This window comes from Poecilia reticulata, chromosome 17 (genome assembly GCF_904066995.2).
Source record: "Poecilia reticulata chromosome 17, P_reticulata-male-v2, whole genome shotgun sequence".
Classification (NCBI taxonomy): Eukaryota; Metazoa; Chordata; class Actinopteri; order Cyprinodontiformes; family Poeciliidae; genus Poecilia; species Poecilia reticulata.
This window is the reverse complement of record NC_088846.1, coordinates 28,968,229-28,981,467: the sequence shown is the minus strand read 5'-3', so window position 1 is coordinate 28,981,467 and position 13,239 is coordinate 28,968,229. Positions and strand designations below refer to the sequence as shown.

Below are 13,239 nucleotides of genomic sequence, written 5' to 3'. Positions count from 1 at the left end.
CACAATAAACAGGCACATCAACATGTACGGATACTAACAAGAGCACACGAACAGTAATAAGCCAAAATACTTGAAATGTTACGCAACATATACTCGTAGGTGAGAAGCTAACAATGTGCAGCATGCCAACAACGTCATCATACCGCACAGGCGGAACTACTAAATAAAAACTACCTTAACACATTTAACAACAAAACACTTGCAACAAGTCAGGAACGCACATCCATCCCAACAGAAACCGTCGGCACCAGTTGCACGCCTCCACGCTCAGAGACACGGTTTTTCTGCAGCTGCTGAAAGTGCCATGGAGAGAACTCACCACTGGGTGGCGCACCTCCCCGTCCCAGACCAAACCAACCAACACCTGGCCCAATGTGAATAACAAACAGTAATGTCCACTCGAGCCTTTGTAACAGTTAAGGAATAACAAGGAATTTAAAATGTGCCACAGTTTCAACAGGTTGGCCACCAAGTGAAACTGGAATCACTTTCAGTTCTTGTTCATCTCATTTAATTAGCTCTACTTCCTTAAGAAAATGAAAAAATATGTTTTATAAGATCATTTATCTTTTACGGTGCCAGTAATGCCAGAATAAATAGTAAATGAAAAGACGTTGTGGTATTCTGATTTAGTAATAATGTAATTAGTTGTGTTACCACCCCCACGCCACTAGAGGCAGTCGCAAGCCCGAAAAGATGCAACTAAGGAGCAGATTTAGAAGTACACCGAAAGCTACAGAATTTGCTAAAAAACTGAGCTACCGTGAAGTAAATAAAAGAAAGAAGTTCAAATACATTCTGAGAGTGAAACTCCTTCATAAATGTTACGGCCACTATTAGCTGGAGTGCAATAAAAACAGCCAGTATAAAAGGAACAATATTTATTGCAAAATAACAGGGTGTGCATTTGCAAAAACAATCGATAAACAAAATAAATGAACAACAAGAGGAAAAGAAAATCATACTCTAAAAGAGCAGTAGGGTGCAGCGACAACTGCAAAAAACAAAAATCAAAAACCTATTAAATCTTTGCAATAAAAACCATACAATTCAATCCAGTTAAAAAATGTACAAAGCCTACCTGCAGCGTCGACCAACCACACGCCCAGGTGATGCTACCGGCAGATCCTCAAAAAATTAAGTGTGGCCCTATATAAAAACACCACACCAACACTGACTTAATATAATCAAATTAAACAACAAACCTCATCACCAACAGTGGAAGGCGTGGGCCAACACACCTGGCCGAACACACAGAGGAGATTGACAATTTGCCACCAGCCTGACAGCTTCCCTTTTATGGGAGCTCAAGATGTGGAGGAAGCGACCCCTGGTGGTTCCACGTGTTACATAAAGGTGAAAATATATCACAGATTTAAAGAGAAAATAAAAACGGAAGTATATAAAATAGCGCCCCCTTCACTTCCGGATTGCAATGGTCTCATTTCCAAATAAGGTATGAGACTGACAAGTCCGTCCCCGCCCCTTTCTGCTTGCTGCAGCGAGGTCCTTCTCGCTAAACTAGGAAACTACTGCATTGTTCCACCTGAGCTAATATTTCAGCAACCATGTCTTCAGTTCAGCATCTCAGAGAGTTTATCAGAGAGCGACTAGCTGCTGCTGCTCAAGAAATCTTCACAGAGGTTGAAAAAACCATTATTTGCTACGAGGAAGAGCTCGATGCTCAGCGCAGAATGATGGGGATCGACTGGAAACCAGAAATTAAGCTTCACAGAGTCGGTACGGAGCTGCAGAGACAAAGTTCTGGTAGGTCTGGATAAAGGTGCTGATGTTTTCATAGCGGACAGAGATCCGTCAGCGGCGATAGTTGCTTCAGCTCCAGCTGCTGCTAAACGGGGCTGAACAGGAACTGATTTAGCTGCTAGCTCTGGTGCTACATAAACAGAAAAACGAAGCTGAAGTTGGTTTCCGATTCAGAAAATGGCTAACTTAATTTTTCGCTATCTTGCGCGTCTTTAATCGACTTTAGTTTAAAAACTACAACACTTGAGACACTTCAAACTGGATTATTCTGCGCTAATAGCATTTTATTTATAACCATGTTTGTGAATTGTGAAACCTTTTTCTGATCTGTGAAACTGCAATAAAAGGCCATTTTTACCCTTTTTTTTGCATCTAGCGCATATTAGAACTGCTCTAATTCCAAAACTACAACATTTAGACACTTCAAACCTGGACTCAGGCGCGGAGCAATAAAAAGAAGTGCTCAGTGTTTGCGGAAGTAAACATGGAGGCTAACGTGGAGCATAGCCTCCTCATATAGTCCGCCCGTTGCTGTGATACGTAACAGCGTCCGCCATATTGAATGTGGAATATGTGCGAGTAAGGTAATAGAAGTGAATGGACCGAACTTTATAAAGTGCCGTTCTACAAAGTATTTTAAGTTAATTCCTGCCATTGACACATTTTCTCACGCACATTAATATAGTTGGCAATCTAAGAACTTACTAAAGAGAGCGTTTCTAACTTTTGATGTGATTATTTGTTTTGGGGCATTTCTGAATAAAGAGCACAATGTTTGATAGAAATGATTCTGATAATTTTTATATTGAAATTGATGAACAGACACACTTTTACTGTGTTTTATCAAAAAATATATTTACATAATTCCGTAATTTAATGTACATTTAACATTTCAAGACAAGAAGCAAATGATTTTCCTGTATTTATTTTTTATATGTTATTGAGAAATGACTTTTGATTTATAAATCAATCATTGTCAAACATTAAACTACATATATTTTCTTACTTTTTTCCAGAGAATAAATATTTCAGTATGTCAACTCTGCTATTGACAGCAAAGAGTGAAAAATAATGGGGGCACAGAAGAAATAAATGACAAAAAGGAAACGGTCAAACTGTGTCCAAGTAGAAACATGCAAATGATTTTCTCCAATTCTATATTTCTCAAATGTGTTTAATGAAATATCTCTCTGTTGCTGCACATTTGTTGTGTGGGAAATGGTCAAGTCAAATGGATCAGATGATTCCAACAGTGATTACAGGAAATTATTTCTTTGTGTTATTTCTCCCAGACATCCAGGTTTCCTGAATGTAGCGTCTGATGGTTGTTATGGAGACCCGTGGCCTCATGCATTAAAGACTGCACACTTTTCACACTAATACTTGGCATACGGAAAAATTTAGAAAAGAATCGGGTGTATAAAACCGTGCGCGCGCACGTGGCTGCGCACATTTCCTTTATAAATCTTAATTTGCGGGAAATAGAGCGCAGCTGCTGGTCTGCCTGTCACATCCCACAAATACATATGTAAATTATTATAAATAACCATGTAACCAGTAACCATGGCAACGTCCTTGTTTGTAGCAGTATTGGTATTTATAATAATAATTAAATATTTTATTTAAATGGTGCTTTGAGGGCACATGATATCGCCTCACAAAAATAAAAATATACATTTTAAAGAAAAAAAAATCCAAATTAAGATCGTGCAAATGCCTGTCTGAACAGCATCGCATTCATCCGGGATTTGAGTCACAGAGTCATTTGAGTGGGGAATGTGGACGTTTATTATAAAAACTGTAGAATCATGTACATGAGTTGTACATTTACGGAATAATGATGCTTTACGTTCATTAGGTGCATTCACAAAGCGGGCGGCTCCACTGAAGGATGACCATCATCAACATTTCCCAATAGATCAATATGATCTCTGATCAATCGCTCCCTCTGAATCCTTCCTTTGGCGATGTTCTCCATCAGAGCCAAAGCTCCACAATTACGTGGCTCACCTTTGCCCAGCTACTTATATACGTGGGATTGCATACACACCTTGATCGCCTTAAAAATAATCAAACCTATTGATTATTTGTAATCAGCAGGTTTGAGTTAATCCTGTGAGCCAACCCTGTTTTGTTTTTTTTCAGTGAGAATAAGATTACCCCGTGTAATAAAATTACATTCCATGCGCTTCGGCGCACAGACCAATGAGTTACATCTTTGAGACAAAAATTGAGGAAAAGTACTATTTACATTCGAGCGAGGTTTTCACATCCTTTCATTTTTATTTTATTTATTTTGTGTGCGTGTTAGCTTATTGTCTGAGGATAGATGCTGTTCAGTTTCATTGTTTACGTTTAAGCAGTAAAATATTAAAATCATGAAAAACATGGGGTTTGATGGTTCCTGGTCTAATAACACTGAATGTAGTCAGATTTTAGTGTTTTTTCTTGAGTTTTGACGCTTTGTAGTTTGATATTGTCCACAGAAAAAGTTTGGGTGACTGCCGCACATTTTCACGCCAGCGAATAAGTGCTGCAGTTCTCTTAAAGTGAGGCCTGGAGATGTGTTCACCTGCTGCACCATCCTCCTCAGTGTGTGGTGTTGAGATAAACTCATCCAGCATCATCTCTCACACATTCAGTTACTAAGATAAATGTAGAGTCAGAGCAATAACGAATAGGTTTCAATTTTAGGCCAGTCTTTTTGATGTTTTCTTTCCCCCACTCCCTTTTGAACATCAACACATCTGCCTTGGTGAAGAAAATGATGGCTGCTCCTTCTTTTTTTGAATAGTGGCTTAGAGAAACAAGTTTCTGTCTCATCATATTTATAACGCAGAGAACCAGAATGTCATGTCTTACTAAATTAAATTCCTACACAGTCTATCAACTTTAAAAAGTGAGGCTAGCTAAGGTTAAAGAGATTAAAAACATATTGTCTAAATGTATTTTGAGTTCTTCACTGTATGAATGCCCTAAAATTAAACATTTAATTGTAAATAAAAAATCTGTATGAAACCGTACTTCTTGATTAAAATCTGAATGTATTTGAAATATTTTAAAATTTTTGCCATGGCTGCAAATTAAGGTGCAGGACACTTCACCTGCTTTTTAGCTAAGATCTACATATTAATTTTAGATTAATCATATGATGCATACAGACCAGAATCTCCAGGAAAACACAGGTTGATCCATGAGATGGTCATCAATAAAATTATATTAATGTCATTGTTGTGACTTTTTTACACTTATATGTTGTTCAGTATGATAAGTGACTGATTTACAATTATATGTTAAGCATAGATTACATGATTATTATTAATTGAATTGAACATGATTGTATATAATTACAAGGATGAAGTGAAATATATTTAAGTGCAAGACATGATTTATTTGAATAGAAGAAGTCTTTTATTTTGAAGAATGCTTAAGTATCTGGTTCTGTTTTGTCACTATCTTGCTTTGTTGATATTTTGGTTGTCTTGGTTACGAACAGCTGTTGCCGTTATCAGCTGTCGCCGTTTTCGCTCTTCAATAAAGAACTGAACAGAAAGGTTCAGTAAAAGACATACGAGCCTCCGTCTTGTTTGAAGAAGCTTCACTCCGTAACAGTCATTCTTTGTTCCCACAGACCTCCAACAGCCAAATTTCTCCAATGAGGAGGAAGCTTCTTCCATCCAACAAGTCTGGAACCTGGCAAATGGGTCCAGTGATAACCATGATGTACCAGAACCTCAGTGGACTGAAGAGGAACAGATGGAACCAGAACCAAAATGGATTAAAAAAGAAGAGGAGGAACCAGAACCTGCACTGCTCAGACATGAGGAAATAGAATATCCACTAATGTATGTAAAAAAAGAGGAATTACATTCTTCAGTGCTTCAGCATGAACAGCAGCCACCAGAACATTTACCAACTGGACAGGATCAGAAGGACCTCTGTAGCCGTCAGGAGGGAGAGCAGCTTGTCCAGAAGCAGTTTGTTGCTTCGATTGAGACTTCTACTCTTCAGGAAGACGATATGAGTGAAGAAGAGACGAGAACAGAGCGGCTTTCCCTTCATGTCTCTACAGTGGTTGAGAGCAAAGATCAGGAAGGAAGCAGCTGCTCTGAGTCAGAGAGTCAATCTGATACTGGCACAAAGAAAAGACCTTTCAAATGTGACATTTGTGGGAGATATTACCTACAACGTTATAAGTTGAAAAACCATTACAGAACCCACACTGGTGAGGGACTTTTTTCATGTGAAACATGCGGAAAAGGTTTCTCTCGAATGAGAGATTTAAATTGTCACAAGAGAATTCATACAGGTGAGAAACCTTTTTCATGCCAGTCATGCGGAAAAAGTTTTTCTCAAATAAGTAATTTAAATCGTCACAAGAAAATTCATACAGGTGAGAAACCTTTTTCATGTCAGTCATGCGGAAAAAAATTCTCTCAACTTAGTCACTTAGATCGTCACAACAAAAGTCATACAGGTGAGAAACCTTTTTCATGCCAGTCATGCGGAAAGAATTTCTCTCAAATTTGTCATTTAAATCGACACAAGATAAATCATACATTTGAGAAGGGTTTTCACGATAAACAAGTGCCATTTTCTTGGTAACTGCTAAACACACAGGGAGCTAAAAGCGTCTATTTCCTTCCACTCTGGCTGAACTCAACAAACGGCAATCAATAGCGGCAATGGCTACAAAAGATGAAAAGTTTTCAATTTTCTTGCGTAGCGTCTATATCCTCCCTATGTATGAGTTAGAAATGTCACATGCACAAATTATGTTGTTCACTCGACTGAATGAGATCTGATCTAGTGACCGTCACCTCACCACACAATGTCTGTAAACGAGAGAAGCGCTGTCTTGCTTCACCGTGTGAACATTACGTCAGTTACCTGCCGGGCTCCTCGTCTCCTACAACAGAGTGTAGCATAAAACCTGGTGAGGAGTCTGGAGCGCTTTGGATTCAAACTACAGTCTATCCATGTCTCTTGTAGAAAAACTGGCTTATAAAGAGACGCCATTTTATTTCTCTTTTTTGAAAACCTGAATGTTATTTTCTTGACTGCATAGTTCAACTCTCACAGTCGTTGTAGTCTTGGTCTGCTGCTGAACACCGTTACCTTCAAGTTCACTAAGCAGGAACCAACCATTTAATGCAGATCCACAGGGTGTTCAGTAAATATGGATCTTTGCTTTTTTATCTGGGAATGATAACTTTTTATTTTTACTGCTAAAAACAAGTAAAACAAAAAACGATATAATTGACAGAGACCCTATTTTTTTCTATTCTTATAAAAATTAACCCCTGTTGGTCAAGGGCCTTTGGGATTATCATAACTTTTCTTTCCTATATGCAAGCTAAAGTTTTGGCACTGAAATTTAGCATGTGTGCTGATAAAGTGAAAGTGTTACTTTTTGGAACTTATTGCACCACGTTTTGTATGGCTCACCTGTGGTGTAACTACAGTAAACCTGTAATGAAGAAACTGCAAGTATCCAATCAGGACGCTTTCAGAGTCCTCAGATTTCCACGAACATCTGCAAGTCAAATGTTTGTCATGAGTAACATACCAACTTTTTATGTTTTGCTGAGGAATTTTATGTAAAGATGTATGTACAGATTGGATGTATAAAACTACTTCACAATAAAAGCTCTGGCAACTGCAATATAGGGTGATATTAGATATTTCTAACTTTAACTATTGAAGTCATTGTTTATGTCTTGTGATGTTTTTTTTTACTTGATGATTTTTACATTTTTTTCTAAATTGCATGGAATACTTTTTCTCTCGTAATAAAGATTTATGAATTAATATTAAGTTGTTTCTTTAAACAGTTTTTCGGCTTGGCACACTCCAGTTCAGTAGGAGGCGGTATTGCACCAATTTCCTGGTTTGTCAACCGTCCCCCCCCCAAAAAAAAAATCGAAGAAGCCTGAATACGCTAAGCACAGACGCTAAACCAGAAAACTGCTGCATTGTTTATTCAGCTAATATTTCAGCAACCATGTCTTCAGTTCAGCATCTCAGAGAGTTTATCAGAGAGCGACTAGCTGCTGCTGCTCAAGAAATCTTCACAGAGGTTGAAAAAACCATCATTTGCTACGAGGAAGAGCTCGATGCTCAGCGCAGAATGATGGGGATCGACTGGAAACCAGAAATTAAGATACACAGAGTCGGTTCGGAGCTGCAGAGACAAAGTTCTGGTAGGTCTGGATAAATGTGCTGATGTTTCCACAGTAGACAAAGATCCGTCAGCGGCCATAGTTGCTGCAGCTCCAGCTGCTGCTAAACTGAGCTGAACAGGAACTGTTTTAGCTGCTGGCTCTGATGCTACAGAGGCTAGCACAAACGTGTTTATGAGTCAAGCCCCCTGACTAAATGTATTACTCTAAGTGGTATTAGTGCTGGAAACCTGGAATACAAAGTGTAAATTCTTAATTTACACTTTAGTGGAGAGTATTATGAAGAAGAGGGGGAGACGCAGAACAAATTGAGTAAACAAATAATGACAATATTTCTTTGTTATAATAAGTGAGCCACAGAGCCGCTTACAGGTATGACGCCGCAGGTTGCAAAGCCCTGATATAGCAGATAAAAACTGAAATCTTATCAATGCAGCTGAAGCTAAAAGTGAAAAATCTGCATTTTAATTAATAGTTTAAGTTAAAAAAAATTGTAAGGGATTAATTAATGATAGAAAAAAATAATTTACTGTTATCCCTTCAGTTCAGGGAACCAGACTAGTTCTACAGGAAAATGGGCAAACAGTGTCAAAGAAACATGCACACATCTCCAAATCTATATTTCTCAAATGTGTTTAATAAAATATCTCTTTTTTGCTGCGTGGGACATGTTCAAGTTCAATGGATCAGATGACTCCAACAGTGATTAGAGGAAATTATTTCTTTATTTCTCCCAAACATCCAGTTTTCATGAATGTAGCGTCTGATGGTTGCTATGGAGAACTGATTACTCTAGGATGTTCCTCTTAGCTGCAGTTCTCTTAAAGTGAGGCCTGGAGATGTGTTGACCTGCTGCACCATCCTCCTCAGTGTGTGGTGTTGAGATAAACTCATCCAGCATCATCTCTCACACATTCAGTTACTAAGATAAATAAAAATCTAAGTAAGAATGAATAGGTTTCAATTTTAGGCCAGTCTTTCTGATCTTTTCTTTCAGCCATTTCCTTTTGAACATCAACACTTAGTGAAAAAAATGATGTCTGCTCCTTTTTTGAATAGTAGCTTAGAGAAATAAGTTTCTGTCTCATCATATTTATAACCCAGAGAACCAGATTGTCATGTCTTACTACATTGAATTCCTACACAGTCTGATCAACTTTAAAAAGTGAGGCTAGACATAAGGTTATAAGTGAGATTAAAAACATATTGTCTAAATGTATTTTGAGTTCTTCACTGTATGAACGCATTAAAATTAAACATTTACTTGTAAAATAAAAAATCTGTATGAAACCGTACTTCTTGATTAAAATCTGAATGTATTTGAAATCTTTTTAACATTGTTGCCATGGCAGCAAATTAATGTGCAGGACACTTCACCTGCTTTTCTGTTGAGATCTACATATTAATTTTAGATTAATCATATGATGCCTACAGACCAGAATCTCCAGGAAAAACCAGGCTGATCCATGAGATAGTCATCAATTAAATTATATTAATGATGTCATCCTTTGTTCCCAAAGGCCTACAACAGTCAAGTGTCTCCAATGAGGAGGAAGCTTCTGCCATCCAACAAGTCTGGAGCCTGGCAAGTAGGTTCAGTCAGGACCGGAAAGAATCAGAACATCAATGGACTGAAGAGGAACAGATGGAGCCAGAACCTAAATTGATTAAAAAAGAAGAAGATGAACCAGAACCTACACTGCTCAAACATGAGGAAATAGAATATCCACTAATGTATGTAAAAAAAGAGGAGTTACATTCTTCAGTGCTTCAGCAGGAACAGCAGCCACCAGAACATTTCCCATCTGGACAGGACCAGAAGGACCTCTGTAGCCGTCAGGAGGGAGAGCAGCTTGTCCAGAAGCAGTTTGTTGCTTTGATTGAGACTTCTACTCTTCAGGGAGATGATATGAATGAAGAAAAGACAAGAACAGAGCAGCTTTCCCTTCATATCTCTGCAGTGGTTGAGAGCAAAGATCAGGAAGGAAGCAGCTTCTCTGTGTCAGAGATTCAGTCTGATACTGGCACAAAAAAAAGACCTTTCAAATGTGACATTTGTGGAATATGTTACCCACAACATTATAAGTTGAAAAACCATTACAGAACTCATACTGGTGAGAAACCTTTTTCATGTGAAACATGCGGAAAAAGTTTTTCTAAAATTAGTTATTTAAATCGTCACAAGAAAATTCATACAGATGAGAAACCTTTTTTGTGCCAGATATGCGGAAAGACTTTCTCTCAAATTAGATCTTTAAATTACCACAAGAGTATTCATGCAGGGGAGAGGCCTTTTTCATGCACATTATGTGGAAAAGGTTTCTCTCGACTTAGTCATTTAAATGACCACAAGAAAATTCATACTGGGGAGAGGCCTTTTTTATGCACATCATGTGGAAAAAGTTTCTCTCGAATTAGTAATTTAAATGAACACAAGAAAATTCATACAGGTGTGAGACCTTTTTTATGCACATCATGTGGAAAACGTTTCTCTCGAATTAGTCATTTAAATTACCACAACAAAAGCCATACAGGTTAGAAACCTTTTTCATGCCAGTCATGCTGAAAGAATTTCTCTTGTCTTAGTTACTTAAATCATCACAAGATAAGTCATACATTTGAGAAGGGTATCCATGAGAAACAACAAATCAATCAACAGTAAATAAACATGAGCTTATTAATAAAATGATGGCTTTAATATTGCTTCTTTGTTTTCATCATCTCTCTTTCTACAAAGAGACTGGATGACAAAAATTTCACTCTTGTGCCTCGTGTTGTTCCCTCCCCTCTCGTTTTCTTGGTAACGGCTAAACACACAGGGAGCTAAAAGCATCAGTTTTCTTCCACTCTGACTGAACCCAACACATGGCATACGATGGCGACAACAGCAACAAAAGATGAAAAGTTTTCAATTTTGTTACATAACGTCTATAACCCGCATGTATGAGCTAGAAATGTCACATGCACGGATTATGTTGTTCACTAGTCTGGATGAGACCTAGCAAGTGTCGCCTCACCACGCAAGCTTGCTCCATCAGATAATCATGCTGTCAGAATAGCATACGCGCAGTGACTACGCATGCTTGTGCAAGAAGTCCGACCATCAGAGTTGTCAGTTCAGCATATATTGAGGAATTGAAGGGTGGCTACTCTCAAATATATAAGTAAGGAAAATAATACACAGAGACGTAGTTCTTGCTGCTAGGCCATAGACGAGCCGGAGATTTATTACACCCACGGAATCAGTTTCGTCAGTTCAACACAAAATCTTCCATACCAAAAATCTCTCCTCAGTCTCAAATTCAACAGTCTTTATACTCTCAAGTCTCCACGAGTGTTCATTGGAAGGTTTCAACCAATGGAGAAAGGGTGTTGTTTCTGCCAACAGACTCCCAGCTTGCTTTTCTCCAGTGTTTGTTGGGTGACCTTTAATACGAGTCCAAATAAGGACATAAGACCTCATGATTTCAACAGACCTAATTATCTGCTCCTTCTCAGAACTATCAACAGACCAATTTGTTAATGCTATCCGTCGAGACCGCATTCCTTCCGAGTCCGTCTGTGCACTTTGTACGCAAAGGGAGGGAAGGAATTTAGGTCAGTTTGAACTGGAGAACTGCAGAGAATCCTTTCGCAAAAACAACTCCTTAGATGGTATTTCAGCTCCAACACATACATGTCAAGTTATGACGAAAATATGTCATTAAGTTGTTTTCAACGACAACTAGAAAGATAAACATGCATTATCGTGGTTTCAAAGTGTATTTAAAGCAGGGTCTAGCTCACAAGTGTCAAACTCCAGTCCTCAAGGCCTGCTCTCCTGCAACTTTTAGATGTGCCTCTGCTGCACCACACCTAAATAGAATAATAAGGTCATTAGCAAAGCTCTGGAGAACTTACCTACACAAGGATGAGGTAATGAAGTCATTTCATTCCAGTGTTTTTTACCTGTGGCACATCTAAAAACTTCAGGACAGCAGCCCTTGAGGACATGAGTTTGACACAGCTGATCTAGATGCAGCTGCAGTCAACTACGACACAAGCCTGTGTAAAACTCATTAGCCTAACCGCTAAGTCAGGATACCATACATCTGTTAATAACAAAGTGAATGACGATCTAAGTCATGATTCTATGTTACTAATTAAATAAAATCATATGGTAATGACAGTGTATTGTCTGATAGACATAGCCGTCAGTTCGTGCTAAAGCGTATGACGATCTGACACAACACCAGGCTCCTTGTCTCCTACCACAGAGTGTAGCATAAAGCCCGATGAGGAGGAGCAAGCAGTCTGGAGCGCTTTGGATTCAAACTAATGTCTATCCACGTCTCTTGGAGAAAAACTTGCTTATAAAGAGTTACCCTTTCATTTGTCATTTTTCTCTGAAAACCTGAACGTTATTTTCTTGACTGCATGCTTCAACTCTCACAGAGGTTGTAGTCTTGGTCTGCTGCTGAACACCGTTACCTTCAAGTTCACTAAGCATCAACCAACCATTTAATGCAGATCCACAGGGTGTTCAGTAAATATAGATCTTTGCTTTTTGATCTGGGAATGACAACTTTTAATTTCTTACTGCTAAAAACAAGAAAAACAAAAATCGATATTATTGCAGAGGCCCTATTTTTTTCTATTTATATAAAAATTAACGCCTATAGGTCAAAGGTCCTTGGAATTATCATAACTTCAGTTACCTGCCGGGCTCCTTGTCTCCTACCACAGAGTGTAACATAAAGCCCGGTGAGGAGGAGCAAGCAGCCTGGAGCGTTTCATATAGCTGACCCGTGGTGTAACTACAGTAAATATAAAATGAGGAAACCGCAAGTAGCCAATCAGGACGATTTCAGAATCCTCAGATTTCCATGTTGAACATTTGCAAGTCAAATGTTTGTCATGAGTAGTATACCAACTTTTCATGTTTTGCTGAGGAATTTCATGTAAAACTTTACGTGCAGATTGAATGTATCAAACTACTTCAGATTAAAAGCTCTGACAACTGCAACATATGGTGATATTAGATATTTCTAACTTTAACTATTGGAGTCATTGTTTATCTGCTTTGTGATGTTTTTTTACTTGATGATTTGTGTATTTGTCTTTTCTAAACTGCATCGACTACTTTTTGTCTCGTAATAAAGATTTATGAATTATACGAAGTTGTTTCTTTAACTTGTTTTTGTATGGAGTGAAAATAGTCTCAAAATATTTGTGCGGGTGTAAAAATATATGTGCGTGTGTAATACTGGATTTGTAAACCTTAAAAATAAAATAAACCTTCTATCCCTACAAA

General features: G+C 38.2%; 2 protein-coding genes and 1 long non-coding RNA gene across 3 annotated transcripts; 2 read left to right on the top strand and 1 right to left on the bottom strand.

The window, feature by feature from the left end:
- Nucleotides 1–810: 810 nt before the first annotated feature.
- LOC145547962 (uncharacterized) lies at nucleotides 811–1,336 on the bottom strand. The gene is made up of 3 exons (XR_014084234.1): nucleotides 1,206–1,336; nucleotides 1,082–1,149; nucleotides 811–994 (listed from the first exon to the last, which is right to left on the bottom strand). It is a non-coding gene; the product is annotated as an uncharacterized LOC145547962 (long non-coding RNA).
- Nucleotides 1,337–1,556: 220 nt separating this feature from the next.
- On the top strand, nucleotides 1,557–7,581 carry LOC145547957 (uncharacterized). The gene is made up of 2 exons (XM_081598208.1): nucleotides 1,557–1,767; nucleotides 5,396–7,581. Exons 1-2 carry the CDS (start codon nucleotides 1,569–1,571, stop codon nucleotides 6,367–6,369), a joined length of 1,173 nt encoding a protein of 390 aa, XP_081454334.1. The 5' UTR covers nucleotides 1,557–1,568; the 3' UTR covers nucleotides 6,370–7,581.
- Nucleotides 7,582–7,676: 95 nt separating this feature from the next.
- LOC103479994 (uncharacterized) lies at nucleotides 7,677–10,649 on the top strand. Its single transcript, XM_017309907.2, is given in 2 exon segments — nucleotides 7,677–7,967; nucleotides 9,467–10,649. Coding segments are annotated over 2 exon segments (1,341 nt in total). The 5' UTR covers nucleotides 7,677–7,768; the 3' UTR covers nucleotides 10,609–10,649.
- The last annotated feature ends 2,590 nt before the right edge of the window (nucleotides 10,650–13,239 follow it).